At 56.4% G+C, this 23738-nt stretch overlaps 1 protein-coding gene across 7 annotated transcripts in view; it reads left to right on the top strand.

The window, feature by feature from the left end:
- The window catches only part of TSPAN9 (tetraspanin 9), a 211966-nt gene extending 191837 nt beyond the window's left edge, over window positions 1–20129 (top strand). For 5 of the 7 annotated variants that reach the window (XM_059683861.1, XM_059683862.1, XM_059683859.1 and 2 more), the window contains 6 exons: window positions 12133–12324; window positions 12688–12762; window positions 13907–14008; window positions 14780–14911; window positions 15298–15381; window positions 16936–20129. In XM_059683861.1, coding sequence (XP_059539844.1) covers window positions 12133–12324; window positions 12688–12762; window positions 13907–14008; window positions 14780–14911; window positions 15298–15381; window positions 16936–17007 — 657 coding nt within the window. In that variant the 3' untranslated portion in view covers window positions 17008–20129. The remainder of the gene's footprint in view (window positions 1–12132; window positions 12325–12687; window positions 12763–13906; window positions 14009–14779; window positions 14912–15297; window positions 15382–16935) is intronic. The other 2 variants (XM_059683857.1, XM_059683858.1) reach the window with 2 other exon arrangements.
- The last annotated feature ends 3609 nt before the right edge of the window (window positions 20130–23738 follow it).

The following is a 23738-nucleotide window of genomic DNA, read 5'->3' as shown; positions in this document are numbered from 1 at the left end:
TTTATTTTCATGAATCTCATTTAATCTTGATGACAACTCTATGTGGTAGGTACAATTAATTCCCCATTTAAAATCCAGCACTTAGGAATTGGTTTCCAGATTCCCCTGATGGTAATGAGGGAACCGAGAACTTGCACCTGGTGTACCTGGATCCACGGCCAGCATGGTCGCCAGCCTTCCCTGACCCGGATGTCCAGCACTGGCCCATATGCTCATGTGCGTTGTGGTGGCTTATTTGCCTAGAACTGCTGGTCCAGCTGGCTTGGATGTCCCGGAGGAGAGGCCCTGTCTTTTGCTCCTGTGTGCCACCATGGCACCCTGGTGCCTGCTCAGCAGCACCCCTGAGACCCTTGCTGCAGGTCTAATGAGCAGTTATCAGCCAGGCCCTCCTTGTCGTTCCTTTCTGGAAAGCAGGAAGTCTTTGAGTTGCTCTGGCTCCCGGTGGGTCAGATGCGGATGGTCCTTGTGCCCCTGCTTCCCACAGGTGTGTGGGGATGAGGGCTTTGCTCCTGTGAGCTGCAACCTCCTCATCTGTAAAAGGGGGTGGCAAGCCCCCGGGAGTCTGTGGGACTGTGTGCCTGGGTCGTGTCTGTGAAAATGTACGGCCAGAATATGTACGGCATGGGGTTGTGATCATTTCAACAAGCTCTCCTGTTTTGTGGAAATGTAGGTGCAAAAACAGGTCAGTTAATCACTAAATTAGTTTGTTTTGTTCCTTCTTGCTTCTTCTTGCAGAGGAATAGCCAGCAGTTTTCACAGTTCTGGTAAAATCAGTGAAGTAGGCAGATTGCCTTGGTTGAAAACTGCCCCCCGCCCAACACATGTACACCGGAACACACACCCCTCCCCAAAATAGGTGCCCTCCACTCACTCGCTGTCCTTGCCACCTTCTCTGCTCCCAAATACCGCCATTCCCGCCGTCATTCGCCAGCCAGGCACCTAAGGCCTGCACCGTGGCTCCCACTCCCAGCTGGGGCTATGCTTGCTTCCTGGCCTCGGAACCAGGTAGACCAGGTTCAAGTTCGCGGTTTTCTCACTGACCAGCCAGGGAATCTGTGTTTCTGGGTCCTGTACTCTTGGGCACCCATTCCCACCTCCCTGGACTCAGATTAGGCTAGAAAGGTGTTGAAAAATGCTTAATGAAACAAGGTGGGATTTCCCTGGTTCTGTGTGTAGTAGGCACAGAGAGATTAGTCACCGGGTTCGGAGTCACAGCAAATTGGATTAAAATCCCAGGTCTACTGACCCCAGGTGTGAGCTTAGGCAACGTGCTTAACCTCTGATCCTTTCGTTTTCCCATTTGCAAAGTGGGGGAAATACAGTAACTTGTGTGGTTTTTGTGGAAAGGGGTTGACACAGTTTATGGCATGTAATATGGGCTCAATAAGTGCTAGCTTTGTCATATTATTCTCATCATCGTCACCACCGTCACCCGCACCCGCACTGCATCACCACCCCTGTTATTATCTCTGTCACAGCTTTTATTTCCTGCCCTCCTGGTCTACAGGTAGGCGTCCCGGCCACAGAGGCTCGCTCACACCCATGACACCCCGCTAGCCTTCCTTTCTCCAAGAGGGACAGGCCTAGGTCACACCTTTCTGGCCTATTAGGGATGACCCAGGTCTAAGCAGTGGGGCGTGGTGGTTTCTGCAGTCAGGTTTCCTGTGTTCCTTCACCGCTGTGCCTCTCTGTGCCCTTTTCTCTCATCTATAAAACGGGAGGACAAAAATAATCTGCCCACAACCCCGTCATTGGGTTGGGAGGGTTGAATAAGGCAGAAGAGGCAAAGCTCTCAGCACCGTGCTGGCGTGTGGCCGGTACTCACGAGCGCTGGTGCTGTACTGTCCCAGCAGCGCAGCGTCAAGAGGTTCAGGGGGCAAGTCAGGCTGTGGGTGGGAGCAACGCATGGCTCCTCCGTGGACGAGCTCTGTGACCTTGCACAGGTTCATCTGATGAGACTGTGGGCAGGCAGCTTTCAGCAGCGTCACCTGAACTGCAGGGCATGTGTCAAATAGTAGAGGGTGGGCCATGGTCTCCTGTTCTACCAGGAGGGTGGGATGGAGAGATGGGCAGAGCCTGGCCCCAGGTGGGGAGGGATCTCAGATTGTCACGTAAGTTGGTGAACTTACCTGGCCTGTGTCTTCCTCTCCTGGCATGGGTGGACACGGCTCCTGGCTGGCGGTATAAATAATAATGGGCATGGGTTCCTTAGAGAAAAGGCCAATCATGCGTAGCAAAGGTGTGTGGGGGTGGCTGTCCTGCAGCCAGAGATGGACCTGGTTGTCAGCCGAGATCTTTCCTGATATCTATATGTGTAATTACGGAGTGTGATTTGCTGAACTTAGCCTGCAGAATACCGTTCTCATTTATTTATTAAAGGGGCCTCCATTATGTGATGGCCGGGCAGAGGCAGCCCCACTGAGAAGCACCCAGCAATGGATGATGTTCACTCTGACTTTTTTTTTCACCTCTGGAGGTGGGGCTCCTTTTCTCAGACAGGGAGGATGGGCCTTGCTCCCCATTCTGTAGGATGAATTGTAGTCTCACAGATTATTTGAGCGCTTTCCCAGGAAGATGTGATGCGAATTCAAGGTATCCTTGTCCTGTTCCCCTTGCATTTTCCAAGGAGTCTGAAAAATAGCACAATACCGTGTACAGTATTCATATTCTGAGGACCACAGAGTGCTCGGCAGGCATAATCCATTCGTCCTTGCAGTCTTCCTGATGCTGGCAGGTGCTTTTCCTGCCTCAGTCTTCCAGCGGGGGGGTGGCTCAGAAGGCTGGGTGGCTCCCCAGAGCCGCACAGCACGCCGCAGTCCCCAGGCTCTTGGCAGTTCTGCGTTCTCAGGGAAGCCCACGTGGCCCCAGTTTCAATGTGATCCTTGGAGGTTGGTTTCTTAAGCCCATCCCTTTCTCCCATAGCAGCCCTGGCTTCATGGACTCGCGCTTTGATGCTACCAGAAATGTCTTTCTCCCCAGATACACAAAATAAAACAAATGCAGGAAGGAGAAATATGCTAGTCATGGGAAAATCCCTCTGCAGACTCCTCTGACAAGCTGCTGTTCTGAGTCCTTGGCGCCTTCGCTCCCAATTTATAGTGACCTTGGGAGTTCAGACAGTGCCTCACATGGTGGTCCCAGGCTGTCTCCCCATGGCTCCTGTGGGCCCAGGAGCTCAGGCAGCCATGGCCCGTGGGGTTGCAGGTAAGGAGAGCTTATGCTGCACCACCATAAAGAGCACCCCTTCCCACACTAGCACCCCGCCTGACAGTAACAGCGCCTGAGGCTCCAAGCTGTTTCCTGTTGTGTATTGACAATTTCCGTAGTTTGGGGAAAAGACACTTCCCAAGGGTCAACCCCCCCCCAGCCTTCTCAGCAGAGGACAGTCCCCAACAGCTCAGAGAACAGCCACCAGCGGTGGGTAGGCTGTCAGCCTCCCTCTTGCGAAGTCCTTCCCCTGCCTCTTTGGTGTTTTGGCCCCGTCTCCTCTTGTGTGTTCTCGAATAGGGATGGGACACAGCTGTATGCTCACTGTGCGTGACCGGCCAAGGTCCTTGAGCAGAATCCCGCTGCCAAGGCCTCCATCCTCCTGTGGCCAGCAGTGCGCAGGAGCGGGAAGGGCTGGACTGAGCTAGCGAATGCTGGGGTCCCATACACCCTGTGCCCACCCCGCCTGGGCCTGCAGTGTGCTTGACTGGGAAGAAGGTGCACAGCGGGGCTGGGGCTGGGGCGTGAATCGATGTTTATGGGCTGGTGAGTGATTGCTCCTGCTTTTCAAGGCTGGCAGGTGCTTTGTATCATCTGCTGCTCTTTGGCATCCAGCTGCACATCACTCTGTGGTCCTTCTGGGGGCTGCTTCTCAGGCTTCGTTCCTGCCCGCAGCCTCAGTCGCGCTCTGAGTGCACTGTGGGGGTTCTGAGCTGTCTCTGCCTCCTCTTCCATTTCCCCACAGCGGGAATGGGCCTGTGGGTCAGTGTGAGAAGATGGCAAGGTGCTGGCACCTGAGAGGGTTGATCTGGGTCCTGCTGTCAGAGTTGAGGAGTCCAGATGGCCTGGGAACTGGGTGCAGGTGGAGGCGGGGGAGGTCGGGGAGGTGAGATCTGTTGCTCTGCCAGCCTTTCTCCCAGACAGAGGAATGGCTGTGGAAGACGGGGGCTCACGGGGGCTGTGTTGGGAGAGCACAGGTGGATACCCACCTCTCCTCCCATATCTAGTTCTTGCCCCTTACTTACTGTCTGCACATCAGCCTTCTTGGGGACTGGCCCTGATCTTGGCACCACTCCTTGGCCTCTGAAGCCCAGGGACAGGCCCAGATTATCCCTGTCCCTAGAACCATGCCACCCTGGGCCCCACCCTTGGTTAGAGTGAGCCTCTGTCAGGGCAGATGCCCTCCATGCGGAGGCCAGGCCGGGAAGCCCAAACAGATGGGCAGTGAGTGCTTCAGCAAGCCAACCTCCACTCCCCATCCCCCACCCCACCCGCTGGGGTCAGAGGGCACCAGGCCCTTTGTGCAGCCCTCTGGGGATCAGGGCTGCTGGAAACTGGGCATTTCCCCCTGCCCAGGCCCTTAACCCACTGGAGGATGGCAAGGGCTGTCCTCAAAGTCTCAAATGGGACCTCCCTCATCACAGACTGTCATCCTCATGAACTTTCTGGTGTTGTAGACTGTAAGAGGTATTGTAACAGGATCTCTCAACAGTAGGTGTTCTGGTGAACTGGGGAGGGGTTACCACATTCTAAGTGCCCCTACAAGGTTCACTGGAGAGAAGTGGACTCTGGAAACATGGAATTTAAGAGCTTTATTAACCTCCGAGGCTTGCAGCTCCCACTACAACATCCCTCATGTTTGACCACGTTGGAATGCTCTCCCCTAGGCCTGTCTTGGATGGAAAATAGCCTGATTTGCAATCATCAGAATGTAACTGGGTTTTAGATATGCAAGTGCTTTATGTAATGCTTATTTGGAGGAAAACTCAGTTCAGAAATATGGGTGTGATCTCCCTAGCACCTGTGCAAGCTGGTGATACTGGGGGCTGTGAACTGAAGTTGTGAAGACATTGGAGGCTTTGAGAGAAAGTGTGGGGTCAAAAAAAGAATGACCGAGGAATCATGTAATTTGGTGTTAAATGATGCACAAACTTAATGTGAGCAAAACTTGTGCTATGGCTTCCAGCCAAGGCAGTGAAGGCTTAGGCTGGATTATGAGGAGTATAGAGCTCAGAGTGTAGGAAGGGAGAGTGGTATCTGTATATTCTCTGTTGGTCCCTCCATAGCTGGACTCTAACTTTCAGGTTGGGACAGCGATGAGCAGTGGAAGGTGACTCAGAGGAGGTGGAAGATCTCAGAGCCCTTTACTAGGCCAGGGAAGACTTGAGCAGGAATGTTAGATACCGGCCTTCTGATATTTCAAGGCCTGCCACACCTGTTCTGGGCGGGCCTCTTGGGCAAAACTAGAACTGAGGCATGTTAGCCATCGGAGAGTAGATTCTTAAGTAAAAGAAAAGAATTCTTGACCTGTTAGAGTTGTGCATAAATGGAATGGAGCATCTGGTGGGATGGTGAGCACTGGGAGCCTGGGGTGCTCAAGGAGAGGCTGGACGGCCCGGGGCCAGGGACAGCTCGCACGGCGGAGACTTCTCACTGAGAGGCACCTCCCCCTCTGTGCTCTGATCCTCCTGCCTGCTGGTGGCTTTGGCAGAGACATCTTTGCGATTCTGTCCTGTCCTTTTGCTCCATGCAGCATTAGAAGCGTTGTCCACCCTCCACCCCCTTTACAGCTGTGGCGATGAATGAGCTGCAGCGGCCCCTTGGAGGCAACAGGCATTAGAAATGCAATGTAGCAGCCCCACTCCCGGCGCTGACGTATGGTCCTTTCTCCCAGTGATGAAGTTCTTGGCAGGCCGGCTTCTCCCGGGCCAGGCAAGATCATTGCTAGCCACATGTCAGGCTGTGAAATTAAAGTCACTTTGGTTTTCTTTTTTATTTTCCACATCCACTAATTTATTAAATGCCATTAAACATTGTGCTTGGCTCTGGCTCATAAAGAGCATTGGGGAGTGCTGAGACCTGGTGTTTGAAAAGCTCCTGCAAAATAAAGAGGGGATGAGGCTGATGGGGGCCCAGGGGCTGGTCTGGGCTGGGGCTCTGCAGACACATGAGGCAGCCAGTGAAATAGCCAGAGGGTGTGATGGGCCCCAGGGGGGACTTACAGGCCAATGAGGGGCCGAGGCGGGTAAATTGGGGCACTGAGATTCATTCTAGATGTAACAAAGTGGGGGTGAATGGGGCCCTCTTTTCCAGGTGGGTTTGTGTGTCTGAGTCTGGTTCTGTTCCCAGGCTGTCTCCTGCTCAGGCTCTCCCCACCCTCCCATCCATCCATCCATCCATCCATCCATCTGTCCGTCCATCCCTCCATCCGTCCATCCACCCACTCACCCATCTGTCCTTCTGTCCATCCACCCATCCATCTGCCTGTCCGTCCGTCCATCCATGCATTCATATTTACGTAGCATGTTCTGGGCCCTGCGGGGGAAGAGATATGAACCTGGCCCTGCAAATGCTGGTGCTTTAATGAGGGTGGGCATCAGTCTACACAGAAGGTTGATCCCTGTGTGCTCAGCTCTGGGTCCAGCGCTGGCGTAGGAGGTCACCCCTGACAAGGGCCACCCCCACAAGGGGGAGAGGCTGTGGCAGTTATGAGGGGACCCTGGAGTGGCTGTCCCTGAGCTCTGAGCGATGTGTAAGTGGGGGTAGAAGCTCAGGAAGGAATTTGGTTTGAAGGGGAAATTATGGTCCTCATCCCCAGAGAAATGGGATGCCTGCATGAAAAATACATAAGGCTACATGGCAGAAGCATGTATTAAAACTACAAATCAATATGCTTTGAACTGAAGATGAGGAAAAATGCCCTGGGGATATTGGCTAGTTACAGCAGGCCTAATAAAGGAGGTGAGTCTGGAGTGCTTGTTCCCCGCGTGGCCATGGCCCCACTGGGCCTCAGCTTACTCGCTGTGCATCTGGTGGATGGGCCCAAGGGTGAGGGGAAGATCCTGAGACGGCCTCTGAGGAATCGGGCAGGAGAGTCCTGTCGGAGGGAAACCCAAAGGCATTGCCAAGGGTGAGGCACTGTTCCAGCTCTGGGTAGTTAGTGAGGAACCAAACAGACCCAAATCCCAGCCTGCACAGAGATCCAGGCCATGGGCAAAGGCAAGGGTAGAACTCATTTTCTCAAGTTTTGATGTGGATTTATTTGGAGCCCTGAGTTGAAAGGATTTAGAAATGCCCTTGGTTGTTGGGGGGAAGGAGAAGGGGCAAGGGAGGCTTGCCAAGATGGTCCGTGGGCCAGCTCCTGCTTAGAGAGGGGTGCTGACCAGGCCCGGCTGGTGACCTTGGGTCATTCAGTGCTACCAGGGGCTGGATCCCGGCCCCCTGAGTCACTCTGCCTCGCCCCAGTCTCTTCCTGCCTTGGGCTGACTATAGCTCGGTCATCTCAGCTGAGACAACCCTCTGGATTTGGAAGGGAATTTTCCCGAATGCCACCAGCTAAGCTCTCTGGCTCTGATCTTTGGCTGTGCCATTGCAGACCTTGCCTCCTTCCTGTGCTTGGCACCCTCCATATGAGGCGGCTCCCCTCCCTGCTCCTCCCCTCTCCCATTCCTGCCTCACCCTCTCCCTGCTCCTGCTCTGCCTTCGGATGTTGGCTTCCTGTCTTCTTGCCCTCCTGCCCAGCAAACCTTTTCTGCTGTCAACTCCTCCCTTATGCCCGTTGCCACACACCAGATGTTGTTACTTGCTCCTGCCCCATCCCTCACTAGCTCCTGGGTGGAATCTTCCCAGCATTTTTCTCCTCTCATGTTGTGTCGACCCTCTCGGAGCCAGGACGCTGCCCCACCCTTGGAGGGGACAAGGGGACACACGAGGTTGTTTCTTTGGTGGTGTCTTCTCAGGGCACTGAGATTAGAGGATGGATACCTGGCATGGGAGGGCTGGGGCAGTTTCTTCTCTACTAACATTGGGACTGAATAGTTCTTTATTGGGGTGTGTGTTGGGGGGGCGGGGAGGTCCTATGCATTGTTGGATGTTTAGCAGCACCCCTGACCTCTCCTCACTAGGATGCCAGTAGCAGTCTCTCCCCAGGTTGCGTCAACCCCAAATGTCCCAGACATTGTCCGATGTCCCAGGAAGCAAAGCTGCTCCTGGTTGAGAACCGCCGGGCTCGGCGTTGACAACACCGGGGTCTCAGTCTTGGCCAAACCCGGGCCAGAAGGGACCTGAGAGTTCCATAGTCCACATCCCACCTTTAAGGGAAAGTGGGCCTCAAAGAGCTCAAAAATCTGAAGGTCACACAGGGGAAGGTGATGGAAGAGGCATTTTATTTATGTATTTATTTACTTTGCGAGTTATAAGAGAAAGCTGATTTAGAAAGTTTCTGAGGTAGCAGAAGTGAGTCAACTGGGCTGTGTAAGCTCAGGAAACAAGTTACAGAAGCAAAAGAAGGGCCCTTGGCGCCCAGGAGAGGGAAGGGCAAAGGTAATGCTGGGGGGCGGGGGTGTGAAGAGGGAAAGGAAGGCACAGGAGTGCTTCCCAGAGGGACAGCATGGGTGAAAGAGGCATTTTAGATAAAGATTCAGGCAGCTCAGTGTAGGCTGGGCTGACAAACAGGCCAGAGTCAGGGAGGGGAGCACGCTGGGGTCTGGGCATGAGAGGGGGGCTACGGTGGGGGTCGTGCCGCTTCTCCCTGTTGGCCGGGGCTCGCATGGGCATGCACTCGGTGCCCTAGGAGTGGCAGTGTGGAAGGGGCCTGCACCAAACGCCAGGAAACCAGGTTCCGGGCCCATCCAGCAGTGACAGTCGCCTGCTCCCTCTCAGTGTCTTTTTCTGTAAACTTAGGGCCTGGTGTGTGTCTGCTTCCTGCCTGGAGGCTCTGCTGGTTCTGGGTCATCTGAGGTGGGACACAGGGTCCATATCAGCAGACCTCTGGGGAGAGATGGAAGAGTGACAGGGGTCTCCTTCGCTCAGCAGGCGTGCACCCCAACCTCGGACTTAGGTACAGGCTGCTGGTGGGGTTGCCCCTCTGTAGGCAGCAGATCTCACCTGGGACCTAGCCCGGGCCCCGGTGGGACCTCGGACAGGCAGTGAGGAGGGAAGCCGGTGGGGGACGGGCCCACAGCTCGCTTTGCTCCGGGTGCTGGAGGGAGGCTGCTGGTGGGTTGTTGGGCAGCTTGCAGACCAAATCAAGGACATGCAGTGTGGAGCCAGAGAAGCAGTGCTGAGGAGTGACCAGCTCCTGGGAGCTTCTGAATGGTTGAGCTTTTCCTGGTGGAGGCTCCTTGAACTCACATCCATTCCCCCCAGGAGGGAAATGCAGAATGGAGGCACAGCAGGGACCACCAGGCCACTCCCAGTGGGAACTGGCTTCTGGGGAAAGCTGCACGCTCTGGGGAGGGTCCTGGAGACCCTGGTGCCCCCAGCTGCAGGGGAATAGGCGTCCTGCAGGTCCGGGAGCCCAAGTCAGCTCTCTTTGGTAGGCTCCTCTACATGTAGCCAGAGGCCCGCAGCAGCGGGTTTCCTTATTCATTGCAGGGTCTGGCTTTAGGAACCATAAATCTGCAACATGAAGGTCATGAATTTCCATGGTATGATTAATGAAAGAAAAATTGAGACGGCAGCGTAGATACTGAGCAGATTGAAGAAAGTCAATGACAAGTTGGATGAAAGTTTCAGAGCCTCGCTGGCAAACCCAGAGCTTCTGACCCAGCCTGGAGCGCCACCTAGTGGTTGCAAAGGTTATTCCCCTGGCAAAGCTTAGGGATGCTCCCATTCATTGGGTGGGTGGTAGCTCAGGGCCTGAGTATGCCCACACCTTGGGAACCTTGCCCTAGTTCCACCTGGGGCTGCTGAAGGGTATAGGAGGCGCAGGACCCCTCTCCACAGGTTAGGGGACCCAGGCAGCCGCTCCACTTACCTAACTCCCATCCCCTATGCTCCTTGAACAGTCTTTGGCTTAGTAATACATGGGAATTTCCCAACTTCTTTGTCATGCCCAGTCTGGATCACCTTTGTTTCCCCATTTACAAAAGTCCTACTGATTCTTTAAAGCCCAGCAAGCCTTGACAACACTACCTTCTAAACATCGCAAGTCGGACATTTCTGACCAGCCCTCCGTAACCACCTGGTGCAGGTCACGGCCAGCCGGCCGCCGCAGTGCCTCCTGATTGCCTCCGATGGTCTGTTCTCCCAACAGCAGCCAGAGCGATCTATTGAAAACATAAATCATGTCACTCTCCAGCTCCGGAGGCTTCCCACCCCGCTGAGAACAGCACCCACATTTTCTTTGCTGGTGCCTGCAAGGTCCTGTCTCATCGGTCCCCTGCCGCCACCTACTCCCCCCCCCCCCCGCCCCCCGCCATTTGTCACCTCCTTCACTCTTTTGTGGCCACTTGGACACCTCAGGGCCGGTCCCTCTGTGAGAACACTTTCCCCCAGGTATTTGTGCGGCTCACTTCCCCTCTTCATTTGAGTCCCTATGCAACTGCCACCTTTCTCTGACCACTCTGTCCCCAGTTACTTTCTAATCCCTTGTCCACCTTAGTTTTCTTCACAGCAACATCAGCGCCTGAAACTCTGCAAGATGTTTGCTTGTTCCCATTCTGTGTGGGAACCCCCACTTCATGAGCACCCGTGCAGTTCACCAGCTCCTCCCGCACTCGAAAGGGGACTGGCACTTACTAAGGAGGGGCTCAGTTTGGGGCTGCGGGCTGCCTGTCTTACTGGCATATCTGTATCTCCTCTCTGAGCTTGGTTCCTTGGGTCACAGCACGGCTTCGGCACCAGGAACTGCTACTTCCACCCACTTCCCATGCTTGCTTCCACATAAATTCTCACAGCAACCCAGGAAGTAGGTGCTATTATTCTCATTCAGAATAAAAGGAGTTTACAAGTGGCACAACCAGGACCAGCTGGAGCTGGGTATCAGATCCATGTCTGGCTCCCCAGCCCCTACGTGGAACGTCCTTGCCCCCCACCTGCCCCAAGTCCCCCCATCCTTGAGGCACTGTCTCTGCCAACTGGCATCTTGGACCAGGACAGTGACTGCCTCCTCTGCACGCCTGTGCCGCTTATTTGGCACCAGTGTATACTGCCAGGGGTAGATGCTGCTTTTTCCTTGCTCCCACCCAGCCCGAGTGGAGGCCCGGGGAAGGCAGGCCTCTAAAGCAGTTGTAGCTCTTCTGGCACGGACGCTGCGTGCTAGAGGCACTCAATAAATATCGGTTGACTGATTGATTGGCTTCTCAGATTCAGCACACTTCCCCTGGGCTGCGGGAGGGAGGGGGCTGTCAGCTATATCGAGCATAAAATAAGGCAGACGTGGAGATTTGCAGCCAATGAAACTGAAGCTTCCCCAGGTGAAGCGAGTGGCGGCGGCGGCCCCAGGGGTGCTGTTGAAGAGTCGGTTTTCGGGCCCATGGGGCTGGTTGCTGGCTTACCAGATGGATGGTGAAGGCAGTGATGGGCTGCTCCGTCCTAAACCTCAGCCAGCCCCTCAGTCAGCTCTCAACCAGCCCAGCCAGTCCTTTTCTTTTCCCGTCTGTGGGAAATTTGTTCTCCAGGTTCTGAGAACAGTGGGCAACGGCCCTCTGCTCAGGGCCACAGGGCAGTCACTGGAGGGTCTGGCTCTGAGGAACTGGGCTCCGAGATTCTTTTCCTGCCCCGAGCAAGCCCGTGTTGCTTCCCTGACCGCCATCCACCCTCCCGGACCCCTTCCTGGATGCTGGGACCTCTCCCCTGCCGGTGGAATAACGGCAGCCCCCCATCTGCACCTGGGACCCGCAATGTTTGTCACGTGCTTTTGCTTATGTCTCATTTAATTTGATCCTCAGAGTGACCCTAGAGGCCAGTGAAGCCAGTGTAACCCCATTGGCCAGACAGGGGGATTGAGACATGGAAAGGCGGGAGGGATTTGTCTGGGTCACACAGCCGACATGATTGGAGGCTGTGATCATGTTTGACCAGTAGCCCTGTTCTCACCCTTTCCCTGGCTCGGAGTTGGGGGTGGGGACATGGAGTCTTTCGAGACCCCTGGTGGTGAATGCAAGAGCAATGCCAGTCTAACAGGCTTTCCTTTCTCTCCAGCTCTGTGGCTGTGGGCTGCTTGGAGTGGGCATTTGGCTCTCCGTGTCCCAAGGCAACTTTGCCACCTTCTCCCCCAGCTTCCCTTCGCTGTCTGCAGCCAACCTAGTCATCGCCATAGGCACCATTGTCATGGTGACGGGCTTCCTGGGCTGCCTGGGGGCCATCAAGGAAAACAAGTGCCTCCTCCTCAGTGTAAGTTGGACCCACACCCCCAACCCTCTGAACTCTGGGTCACCCTGCATTTGGGCCACAGTGGGCAAGGCCTGGGAACATCAGCTAACAGACCAGGAGATTGCTTCCAGGATGTTCTTGGCCCAATCACTCCCCTCTTCCCCGCTATCCCTGCCCTAGTTGTCCCTCTCACTCCTTGACTGGTGTCCACTTAATGCCCCTCCCTGACCTGTCTGGGTTTCCCCAGAAGTAGGAGGCCTCTCCATGCCTGGGAAGCCCTGGCTGGCTGTTGCCTGTCCCTGCCTCCCTGCCCTTGTTCTGGTTTGTGCCCCACTCCCGGCCACGACCACCACCATGTGCCATGACTGCACCTTCTCTTTCCAGTTCTTCATTGTCCTGTTGGTCATCCTCCTAGCAGAGCTGATCTTACTTATCCTCTTCTTTGTCTACATGGACAAGGTAAGCTTTCAGGAAGGAGGGAGCTTATGGAATTTCATTGCCCTTGGGATTGGGTCAAACTGGAGCAAGCCAGAGGGAAATGGAACCAGGAGAACAGGAAAGGCCCAGATGAAAGGTTTTGGTGGGGCAGCACGGGGAAGGCGAGTTTGGGATGGTTCATTACCTTGTGTAGTCTTAGGAAGTTGAGTCCTCTAAATTGTCCAAGGATGCAGTGGACTGAACTCCCCATCATTGGGAGCATTCCAGCATACTGTGTTGGCCACTTGGAGAAGGGAGTTAGACTCACTAAGCGGCTGGGCTGGGATTTGAGGATAGCCCATTGGAAACTTGCAGGCACGTGGCCGGTGACACCATGAGTAGGGCTAACGGTGAAGGGGAGCTACCCTTCCTTTTCCAGAGGCCTCTGAGGCAGAGCGACTGCTCCAGGCTGCACCGCAGGGTTCAGGATGGTGGGGTGCCCCCTGGCAACCTCGCCAGACTAGATGGTTCCCAGTCCATTTGGAGAACTTCTTATTGGTACTCCCAGGAATGAATAGCCAAGCACTGAGTCTCTTAGGGCTCAGCAGGCTCGTTGGTGCCCTGTGCCCAGGAACTATGTTGCTCTCAGTTCCGTGGGGTCTTGAAGCACTTGCCCAGGCCACACTGGAAGGTGGAGTCATTATTAGGGTTAGAAATGAGTTCCTTTGCATTTGTGAAAGGGAAGAAATAATAATATTGAGAGATCCCTCTGTGCTAGCCCTGTGCTTGGCTCTTTATGAGAATTGTTTCCTTTAATTCTCACAACGCCAGAGGTAGATATTATTACTACAGGGTGTGACAGATAAGGCAGAGGCAAGCTACTTGCCAGCGAGAGGTGGCCCTAAGATCAAAATGATCGTCTGCCACGCTCTGGTTCCCAGGGTGTCTCTGACGGGCAGCGCGGGGGAGATGCGGGCGGGTGGCAGAGTGGCCCGTGTGTGGCTGGTCTCTTTCCTCTGAGCGTTACAGCTCTCCTGGGAGTCAGTGGGTATAGACGGAAGCTGGGCGCGTGGACCTGCCCTGCCCCAGCACCCAACCCAGGGAGAAGGGTGGCCAGCAGTTCTGGTGGACCTGGGCAGGCTGCATCTGGTCCCAACTGTCCGGTCTGTCGGCCTCACCCGGACAGGTGAATGAGAACGCCAAGAAGGACCTGAAGGAAGGCCTGCTGCTCTACAACACGGAGAACAACGTGGGTCTGAAGAACGCCTGGAACATCATCCAGGCCGAGGTGAGGGCCGGCAGCCCTGCTGACTGGATGGGCAGGGCCAGCAGGCAGGGAGGAGGCGTGCGGCCTGGGCCTCAGACCCCACCTAGGTGACCGAGTTGGGCAGCTGTGCTTTCTGGATAGTAAGTGAGAGCTGCTGGGTCAGACACCAGCCAGTGGGATGCAGCTGGAGAGGGGCGAGGAGGTGAGTGAAGGAGGGTGAGCAGGACCTGGACACAGGAGTGGACAGGCCTGAGGGGGCTGTGCGAGTGGCTAAGTGGGCACAGGGAGCTGGGAAGGATGGATGATCGAGAAGGACAGACCATCTGATCCTTCTCTGAAGCTTTGGAATGAGTGACAGAATTTATTTTAGCAACAGCTATGCCCCCTGGTCCTGGCTCAGGCTAGGAGGCTCTGATTCTGAGAAGAACAAGTCAGTACAGCCTGGTGCCCCACGGGAAGCGCTGGGGAAGGGCAGGCGCCAGCCTGCGACGGTCCCTCAGGCACAGAGCCGCAGGTGCTGGTGGGACGGAGGGCTGAGCACTCCTGCCCAGAGTCAGTGCCCAGCTCCGAGGGGCCGGCAGCTTTCCTCTCTCCTGCTCCAGCCTCCAGGAGGGAGCTCTCACTTACCTCCCCTGTGGGCCCAGCTGAGGCCAAAAATGGACAAGAGAAGGCCTTTGTGTCCTCTGCTGAACTCCAGGGGGCAGTTCACTGGGGCGGGGTTGGCCTGGATGGGGAGGGCGCAGAGGAGATGGCAGGCTGTGGCGTGTCTGACCCTGTGCTTCCCACCCACAGATGCACTGCTGCGGTGTCACCGACTACACAGACTGGTACCCGGTGCTGGGTGAGAACACGGTCCCCGACCGCTGCTGCATGGAGAACTCCCAGGGCTGTGGGCGCAACAGCACCACCCTGCTGTGGAGAACGGTGAGGCCCGAGGCCTTGCCCCGGGTCCTCCTCCCAGGAGCCTGTGCCGTGGCAAAAGGAACCTACAGGGGAGGGAGGGGGGCCTGGGGCTTAATGTGGGGGGCGCATAGGACTGAAGCCAAAAAGACAGGTGGAAAATGGAGGGCCTGGACCCATAGTTGGGACTGTAATGGGGAGGGGTGTGTCTGAGGCTGTGCAGTGGGGCCTTGTGGGTGGAACCCTGGGCAGGGCAGGGCCTGCTCAAAGGCAGGACCAGGCCGAGGGTCAGGGAAGGACAGGAGAAAAGAGCAAGGACAGGGGCTGAAGGAGAAAGAGAGTGGGGGGCTGGGCAGGAGGGGTGCTCGTCGTCATGCCGGGCCCTTCACCTCATGGTCCTCGCTCCCTAGGGCTGCTATGAAAGGGTGAAGATGTGGTTTGATGAAAACAAGAACGTTCTCGGCACCGTGGGGATGTGCATCCTTATCATGCAGGTGAGAGGGCCATCAGCCTCGCTGCATCCCAGCTGGAGAAAAGCAAGCCCCCGGAGTTAAGTCACTGACCCAGGTGGCTCCCTCCATGACCTGTCCTGCTTTGTGGCTTCCTGCTGCCTGTCCGACCCTACAGGCCCCAGAGGCGCTGCTTCCTCCCATTTCCTAGCCCTTGGGCCCGATGCTGGCATTGCGTGCAGCCCGCGTGTGGGTTTGCTGGTGAACACACCTGTCCTCACTTCACGGGGACATTTACCTTGTGGCTGAACTGAATGAGACCTGAGTCCTTAGTAACACCTGTGAGCATGGGCTCGGGGGTCAGAGCCCACAGGGGTCAGTCCTGGCCTTACCGTCTGTTAGACATGTGTGACCTGGGCACACTGATTAGCTTGTGTGCCTGAATTTCCACATCAATATAACGAGCCTGATCATCGTGCCACTTCTCAACAGGGAGTGAGTTTAACATGACTCACATCGGGCAAGGAGCTGCACCAAGCACAGAGGAAGTGCCAGGTCATCTTAGCTGTTCTTAGCAAGCACGTAGTGACGCTGTTCTCTTAAGGCCGAGCTTAGGTGATGGAGAGGCAAGAGGAGGGGTCCTTGCCTCTCCTCTTGATGATGAGGCCGACACAGCTGGCTGGGAGCACGAGACCCTGACCTTTCTGGGGACGAGCATTTCCTGGGCTCCCTCCTGTGCCCACTACACATAGCTCCTGTCCCTGGTGAGCAGGAGTCTCCATGCCTGATTCCTCTTGGAGTACTTGACCTTCCCTGGTCGGTCCATGGGAAGACGGTCAACATCCTGCACCAGGGATCTTCCTTATCCTAAACCCTTGGGCCAAGGGGCCAGATCGTGCCTGATTTATCTAAGTGCTCGCAGACTGAGCAGATGAGCTCTCATGTGAGCTGCATTCACCATTTAGTACCGAGAGTGGGGCTCATGTCAGGTCCGCCTGGGGTCAGGCCTGGACCTGGACCAGAACCTTGGGGTTGGGCTCATCCACCATGGTCTCCTCCACGTATGCCCGCACCTTCGGTGTGGGAGCCAGGAGAGGCACAGTGTCACCTGCTTGGTGGCCTGTGCCCAATGCAGACTATCTGTGGTGACTTGAGCCACAGGCTGGCTCCCTGCTGTCACCACCCCCTTTCAGGATTCAGGAGTTGAGGGAATAACAAACAAGAATTAATGTCCTAAGCATCACTGGTAAGAGTGTCTGCTGCAGCCCCAGAATCACACTGTGTATTCCAGAACAGAACGAATGAGCACAGGGCGTTCCCTCCCCCTCCGCACCGCCTTCTTAGCTGCGGGTCAGGGTCAGCCCTCTGTGCGTTCGGCCTCACACAGCACTGAGATGGAGAGGCTCGGCGACATTCTGTACAGACAGCTCTGAGGGCTGAGCTCACGGTGTGGCCCTGGGCTGGTCGCGGGGTGCCCTCCTCTGCTCACCACTATCCTCATCCCACCAGGTTTTTCACGCCCACAATCGGTTGTACCTTTTGCTGTCGGTGGCCCCAGCCGTGGGGCTTCTGTCTGAGCCCGTTCCCCGTGTCTTTCAGATTCTGGGCATGGCCTTCTCCATGACCCTCTTCCAGCACATCCACCGGACCGGTAAGAAGTACGATGCCTGAGCGCCAACGGAGCCCAGCCCCCACGCGGACACTGTGCCAAGGAAGGAGATTTGAGCTTTGTGTTGCCTGCCCGCACTCCAGACCGCTGCCCCCTGCACCCATGTCCGCCAGCGCCCTCCACACACCCCGCTTCAGGCTTCTTGGGGTGGAGAGCCATGGGGAGAAGGCATGGAGAACTTGGGGTGCTGGGGGTGCTGGATTCCTGCATCTGTGCATTTGCCAAAGAAGACAGGGTGGGCCGGGGGCCGCATTGGAGGAGGCCGCACCGATGGTGGCTGCCCCGCCCTTCCTCACACCACACTGTGCGCGTGGGGGGCCGTGAGTGCTCCCGCCTGGCGGAGAGACTGCCCAGCAGAGGCCTCCCTTCGGACAGCGGGAGCGGCAGCCTCCGGCCAGGCACCCAAGGAGCACCTTGCCCAGGCTTTTTATACCTTACAGTGTAACTTTTTTTATTTTATTTTACTCTGATTATGATTATTCAGGAATATTATCTCAGATAAGTTTAGGGTTAGCTTTCTGATTTATAACTTTTTACTGTGTTGATTTCTGTAACAGTTTGATTTTTTTCTGAGGGTGGGAGACGGGTGGGAGAGAGGACGTCGTCGGGTTTCAGTCAGGACAAACCACTGTGCAGCAGTCAGGAGGCACTGGGTGAGGTGGGCCAGCCTGCGTTCGGATGCTCTGAGGGAGGCGGCTGGGGCTGCTCTGTCTGCCCCGCGGCCTGTGGCACCGGAGCCTGGAAGAGGAGGTGAAACAGAGGCGTGTGCAGCCGCGCGAGGAGCGTCCGGCTCAGGAGCCACGTGTCTGCGCATGCTGGTGCAGGAGGCCAGAGCAGCGGGGTCCCTGGGGGGCTGCCGGGTGCTTCCCAGGAACACAGCTGGAGCCGTTGTGGGTCCTTCCACTTCATGGATGAGCAGTTGCTTTTCCTTCCCTTCCTCCTCCCTCTGCCCTCTGCCGGCACGGGAGGCCCTCCTCCCCCCGACCCCCGCGGGCCTTCCTGCGACATCTGCCAACCCCAGTGATTTCACAGACATTCCTGTAGAACTCCCGGACACATACCTCTCGTTCAGCTGCTGCTCACTTTCTCACACTGCTTCTGGGAGGGAGGCAGTCCTGAGGTTTTGCTGCTCAGACAGTGGCAGAGGACCCTGGAGTCAGGAGGGCAGGTGGAAGTGGTGCCCGTGACCATTCCAGCTGGTGCACTGGGCTGCTGGTTCCTGCTGGGAGGAAGGGGGAGGTGTCCGTCCAGGTCCCAGGACTCATCTTCCTCTGGGCTCATGGATGGTGGGGTGGGTGGCAGTCATGTCCCCAGTGACCGCAAGGAAAAGTACAGAAAACTGAGAGATGTCAGACTGGATCCTGTTAAGTAGCCCCAGGAGGAAGCCGCCTGAGTCAGGGCCTGGGAGATGAGAGGTGGGCGGAGCATTCGGCTGCGAGAGTGCCCACCAGCATTTATGCTGGTCTAAGCGAGCATTTTGCAGTTTTAGAAGGAAGTCAAGAATCTGTGGGATGGAGCTTGAAAAGGTTCCCCACTAACTAGGTGGGGCCTGGGTGCTTCCCCAGGTGGGGCCTCAGGGAGGCTGCCTTTTTCTACACCACGTGACTCCAGCCCTAGTTTCCCACCAGGCCCATATCTCTCCAGCCTCCATCTGTCTGTTCCAAGAGCTGAGACTCAGCTGCCCAGCCAGCAACCCCTCCCCTGATCTTCAGTGCAGTGCAGTCAGGACCAGGAGGACAGAACTTTGGGTGAGCTCAGGACTCACGTCTTTGGAGGGTGGGGAGTGAGGTGGGCAGTAGAACCACCTCCTGAGAGCTGGTGCAGATGGGAGAGCTGGGGAGGTGGGGCCTGGGGTGGAGGAGGGGTAAGCACACGTTTGAGAAAAACTGCCTCTGGGTCCTTTGGCTGCCTCCGGGAACCCCAGTCTGCAGAGCTCCTAGCAGCCTGCCACCAGGCTATTGCGGAGACACTCAGCAAACAGCATTCAAGTCGTGCAGTGGGACGTGGTGCATACTGAGTTTATGCTGGGGGTGGGGGGTTGTTTATGCCTATCAATGCAATTTTTAATTTTTGTTAAAATCAACAGCAAAAGCCTAGCACCTTGGGAGGTGTGGCCTCCCTGGCAGTGTTTTGTTTCTGGAGCTTCAGGGGCATCCTCTGGCCTGGAGCCCTTGCCACAGACCCCCTTCCTCCTTTGCGCCCCACCCTATCATTTGTCCTCAGAATCTTGTCACAGTTCCCAAACTCCCTTCTGGTCTCATCCTGTGCTTGGTGGTTCCGTCATTGGCTGAGTCGACACTGGGTGAAAGGTGCTGTGCATGGGCTGGAGTGCTCTTCCAAGCCTGTGTCTGGCCCACACTGTGTTGGAGGCTGCAGCTGTGGCTTCCCCACCAGAGTCAGAGTTCATTTAGTCAGTCAGGTCTGATGCAGGCAGTTTACAGAAGGCTCAGAAGGTCAGGGTCCTGCAGACGGCATCAGGGGAATGCCTTCCCTGGCCTTCCTTTGCAGCCACCTCGGGAGGTGAGTGAGCAGGGCCTGAGCCCTGCTCCGGGGGCTGCAGCAGGTGTGGGCACAGTCTCCCCTGCACTCCTGCGGGCCTGGGCCTGCATCCTGGGCTCGCTCAGGAAGGCTGCTGAGCCCACCCCAGATGCTCATGCAAATGTTCTGGTCTGACTTGGAACCAGGTGGCCATCCCTCCTTGTTTTAGTGGCCAAAGAGCAGCCAAATGGATGGAAATGACTGTCCGGCTCTCGGGCCCCCTGCCCACCACTGGTGGAGGTGCTAACTAGCAGGGACCTGGTGTAGGATGGGAGCCGGGCCAGGTGCGTGGGGTCCGCTCTTGGTCCTTCAGCCTTTCAGCGTCCGGGGCTCATTTCCCCTTCTCCCATTTCCCTCCTCTCCCTGCAGTGAAGCAGTAGTCCAGGGTGGGGCCTGGCCTTCCTGCCCTCACCGGGCACTCCGGGCACACCCTGCCCAGCACGGGAGAGCACGCCTGTTGGTTTCAAATGCACTTTTCTGCTTGTGATGCGGTATCTGCGTTTCCTTCATCCTGGTCCTGGCTTTATTGAACACCATGTTTTTAGCATGTTTTTAAATAAAACCTGATAATATGTCAAAAGCACAAGCAGGCTGTCTCTGTGGTATGTTTATTCGGTAAACCATGACTGTGGCACCAGCCCTACTCTCTGTCCAAGACACACCCTGCAGCTAGGAACTCATCTCCCTCAAGCCCAGGTTACAGATCTGCTGGCTTAGGGGAGTGGGGGGTCCTTCTGTGGGTGCTTGAGGAATCCTAACACCTCCTTTGCCTGGTGACCTGAGGCGGGTTTGGTGGGGGCCCTCTGCATGAGAGGCCGACCCCACCTATGTGTTTGTCCCGTCCAGTCCACCAGCCTGTGGGCCAGGCCCTTAGTGCGCTGGGAGAAGGGCAGCGACAAGCCACTCCTGGCCTCCTGTGGGGCAGGGATGCAGCTTTAGGTGCAGTTTCTCCCCAACCCCCCTGATGACCCTGGGGCTCATGGGAGCCAGGGGTGAGGGGACCTTGCGGGTGGCTTTGCCTGGGCTGCACTCCCTTAGGTGGCTCTGAGCTGGCTCCACTGGGCACAGAAACACCAGTCAGTACGAGATGGTCAGCGGGGAGGAGGGAGGCACTGAAAACACTGGCTGTGCCACCTCACTGCAGGGAAGCCTCCCAGCCTCCTTGGCTGCTGTAGTCACAGTGACAAGTTGGGGCGAGAAGCTCAGACTCACCCTGCCCTGGGCCATCGTTGCAGCTCAGGTACCAGGCTGGGCCGGGGCGGGAATGAAGGCGAATGTGCAGCGTGGGTTTGATGGGAGCGGGAGCCGCATCTCTCAGCCCTCGTGTGTGGAGGTCTGGCTCCCGCCTCCTCGGGCAGAGGCCAGGTTGGCATGGGATTGTCCCAGAGCATCAACCTTGGGAGCCTTCCTGCAGCTGCTGTGTCCCAGCACCTGCAGGGATTTGCTGAGGATTGACTGAGGCGTCTGAGGGGACCCTCTGTCATAGGTGCAAGGAGACCTTGTGGCTGTGGGGTCAGGAGATGGTCATGGCTCAGGGAAGGGTGACCCTCCATCCTCTGAGGACCAACCGAGGCATAGAAAGTGGGTGGGAGCCGCTTCCTCTGCCCATTCTTGCTCTCACTCCTGCCCCGCAGCCTGTGGACACACCTATGGGATGCCCCCGTGTCCCTGTGCTGTCTTCTCTGAGGGACAGAGTGAAGTCCATTGGCACCCAGGGTACTGGGACACACGGACTGTTCTGTGAGCACTGAGCTCCAGTCAGATTAAGCAGTGAAGGCGGGCCACCTGGCCAGGGAGGAGAGGGGATGTCAGCGGGAGGACAGGGCTGGGCATCTTCTCCCCTGGAGACTTCTAACACTAGGCAAGGGCCTTCTGGGATGGGTTCTGGGCTCTTCAGCCCATGGCATGGGTGGCTGAGAAGACCCTGGAGGACCTCTTGCTCCCCCATTCTTGTGTGAGGAGGCGGGATAGCTGCCTCCCATCAGCGTCCAGCGAAGGGCAAGTGAGAAAGGATGGTTTGTGAGCCACAGAGGAGCCGGCTTGGTATGTATGAGAACTTCCTCAAAACAGCTCGTCCAGGGCTCGCACAGACAAGACATTGTCACACAAAGACTCGAACACTAACTTGTGCCAAGCAGCTTGAATACAGTGGTGAACAGCCAGACCGGTCCCTGTGGCTCACAGAGGCCCACAGAGTCAATGGGATTGCACCTCAGGCTCCGATGCTGATGTTCTCTGGGTGGAGAGTCGCTGACCCCATCTCCGAAGTGGAGCTGAGAGCTGAAGTGGGAGGAGCTGACGTGGCAGGGAGGGGTGTCCTGTCGATGTCATTGGGGCGGGCACACCGGTGAAGGGGGGTGAAGGGGTGAGCTTTAAGCCAAGAGCACAGGGAACTGCTGAGAGGCCGGAAGCCCATGTGCCGGCTCAGACCCGCCTTGAGCACCATTGCTGTGGCTGAGGGGACAGCGTGGGTGCAGGGACCTCGGAGAGGCTGTGCAGGCGATTTAGGTGAGAGATGACGCAGCCCTCGGGCAACACCGGTGGGACGGAGGAAAGAACAGGTTTGAGAGACCCCAGGAGAAGTGATGAGCCTGGTGACTGACAGACTTACTGTGGGGGAAAGCGCATTCTTGCCGCTCATCCGGCATGCCGGCCCTCGCCCTGCGCTGGAGCTGATGAATGGTTTGCACCAAATGCAGGTGAGTGTTTTCTAGGCTCATTGCTCACGGGCAGGAGACGGCAGAGGCCGGCACATGCAGCTATCTCTCCTTTTGTTTTGAGCGTCACAGCCTCACAATGCTTTCACAGGCGTTGTCTAGGCTTGTCCTGACCATGACTGTGCTATCAGCCGTCACTGTACAGGTCTGGGTGGGAACGTGCTGGTGGGGGCTGGAGGGCCTCGGCAAATTCCTGCTCCGCAGCTGGTGTCCTCAGGAGCCTTGTAGTCATTGAATTTGTCTTGGTTTCGTCATCTGCAGAATGAGGATGACACCTATTTTACAGATTTGCTGTGAAGACTTAATAGAGGCATGTATGGAAAGACACCCAGCCTGTTCCTAGGCCAAGGAAGTGGTCAAATTTGGGGCTTAGGGTCCCCAAGGAGAAGCAGGGCCCCTGCTGAAAGCTGGGTCCCAGGGCAGGGATCTGGGAGGGGAGTGAGCTATGGAAAGGAGAGTTGCAGGACGTGTCTCCCAGTTTTGCTCTGGGCTGGTTGTAGAGCACAGTAATTCACAGACGCAAGAGGGAAGTCAGATTAAATGAATGTCGATTGGGGCACAAAAATATCGGCATTGCAATGGCCCCTTCTTAAAGCAGTCAGTAAAGATTGGGAGGCTATTGATTTAGCCATCTCATTATGCTGAGTTTAATGACAGCCGTGAGATGGACTACTGCGCCTCCTTAACCCGACAAAAAGAAAAGCCACATCCACAGGACACACTCGAGCCAGGCCCTCCGGCTGAAGCCGGAATTTCCCCCTGTGGGCCTGGAGAGTGATAGGTAGCTGACTGTCCCCAGGGCACACCTGGGCAGTGACCAGGTTCCTCTGGTGATCGTGATGCAGAGGACAGGGACTGGAAGAGCAAGGCCACCTGGTGGTCTGTGGTGGGCCTGGCGGGTAGAGTGTGTTGCCCAGAGGTTTCTCTTCTGGCGGCTGCAGAGTTCTGGGACCTAGCCTCACCACTGTCCCAAGCAGGGCCGACCCGCCAGGCGGGCAAGAGGACCATGCTCTGCCATTTGATGGCAGCAGGAAGCCCCTTACCTTTGTCTCCTGCCTCCACCCTAACTCCCCGCCCCCCTCGCCGCTCCCCCCGCCCAATTCCTGCAACCTCAATAGATTTATAATATATTTCTTTTTCTCTGTCAAGGGACTCCGGTTTTAGAGAGGACGCAGCCTTCTTATTTTACTGGTTGGCAACTCAGGGAGAGAATGTTGAATCTGACCTCTGGTTCCCAATGTGGGGTTCTCCAAATTCCAATCAGGGATCCATGAGCCCCTCATGAAACTGTTCCTCACCTCTTCAGGGAGTGCCTAGGCTAACGGGGCTCTGGCCGGCCTGTTCCAGCCTCGGTGCGTGGCATGGTTTGCACCTGGCTGATGGAAAAGGCCAGATTCAAGATTAATTCACTGCCCTCTTCACCCCTGGACTGAGCCAAAGGGTCCCACTGGGTCCCCCTGCAGTGCCCCATCCTTCCT

The sequence above is a fragment of the Myotis daubentonii genome, chromosome 2 (assembly GCF_963259705.1).
Source record: "Myotis daubentonii chromosome 2, mMyoDau2.1, whole genome shotgun sequence".
NCBI classification, from domain to species: Eukaryota; Metazoa; Chordata; class Mammalia; order Chiroptera; family Vespertilionidae; genus Myotis; species Myotis daubentonii.
The sequence above is the reverse complement of the archived record's forward strand: the minus strand, read 5'-3'. Positions and strand labels throughout refer to the sequence as shown.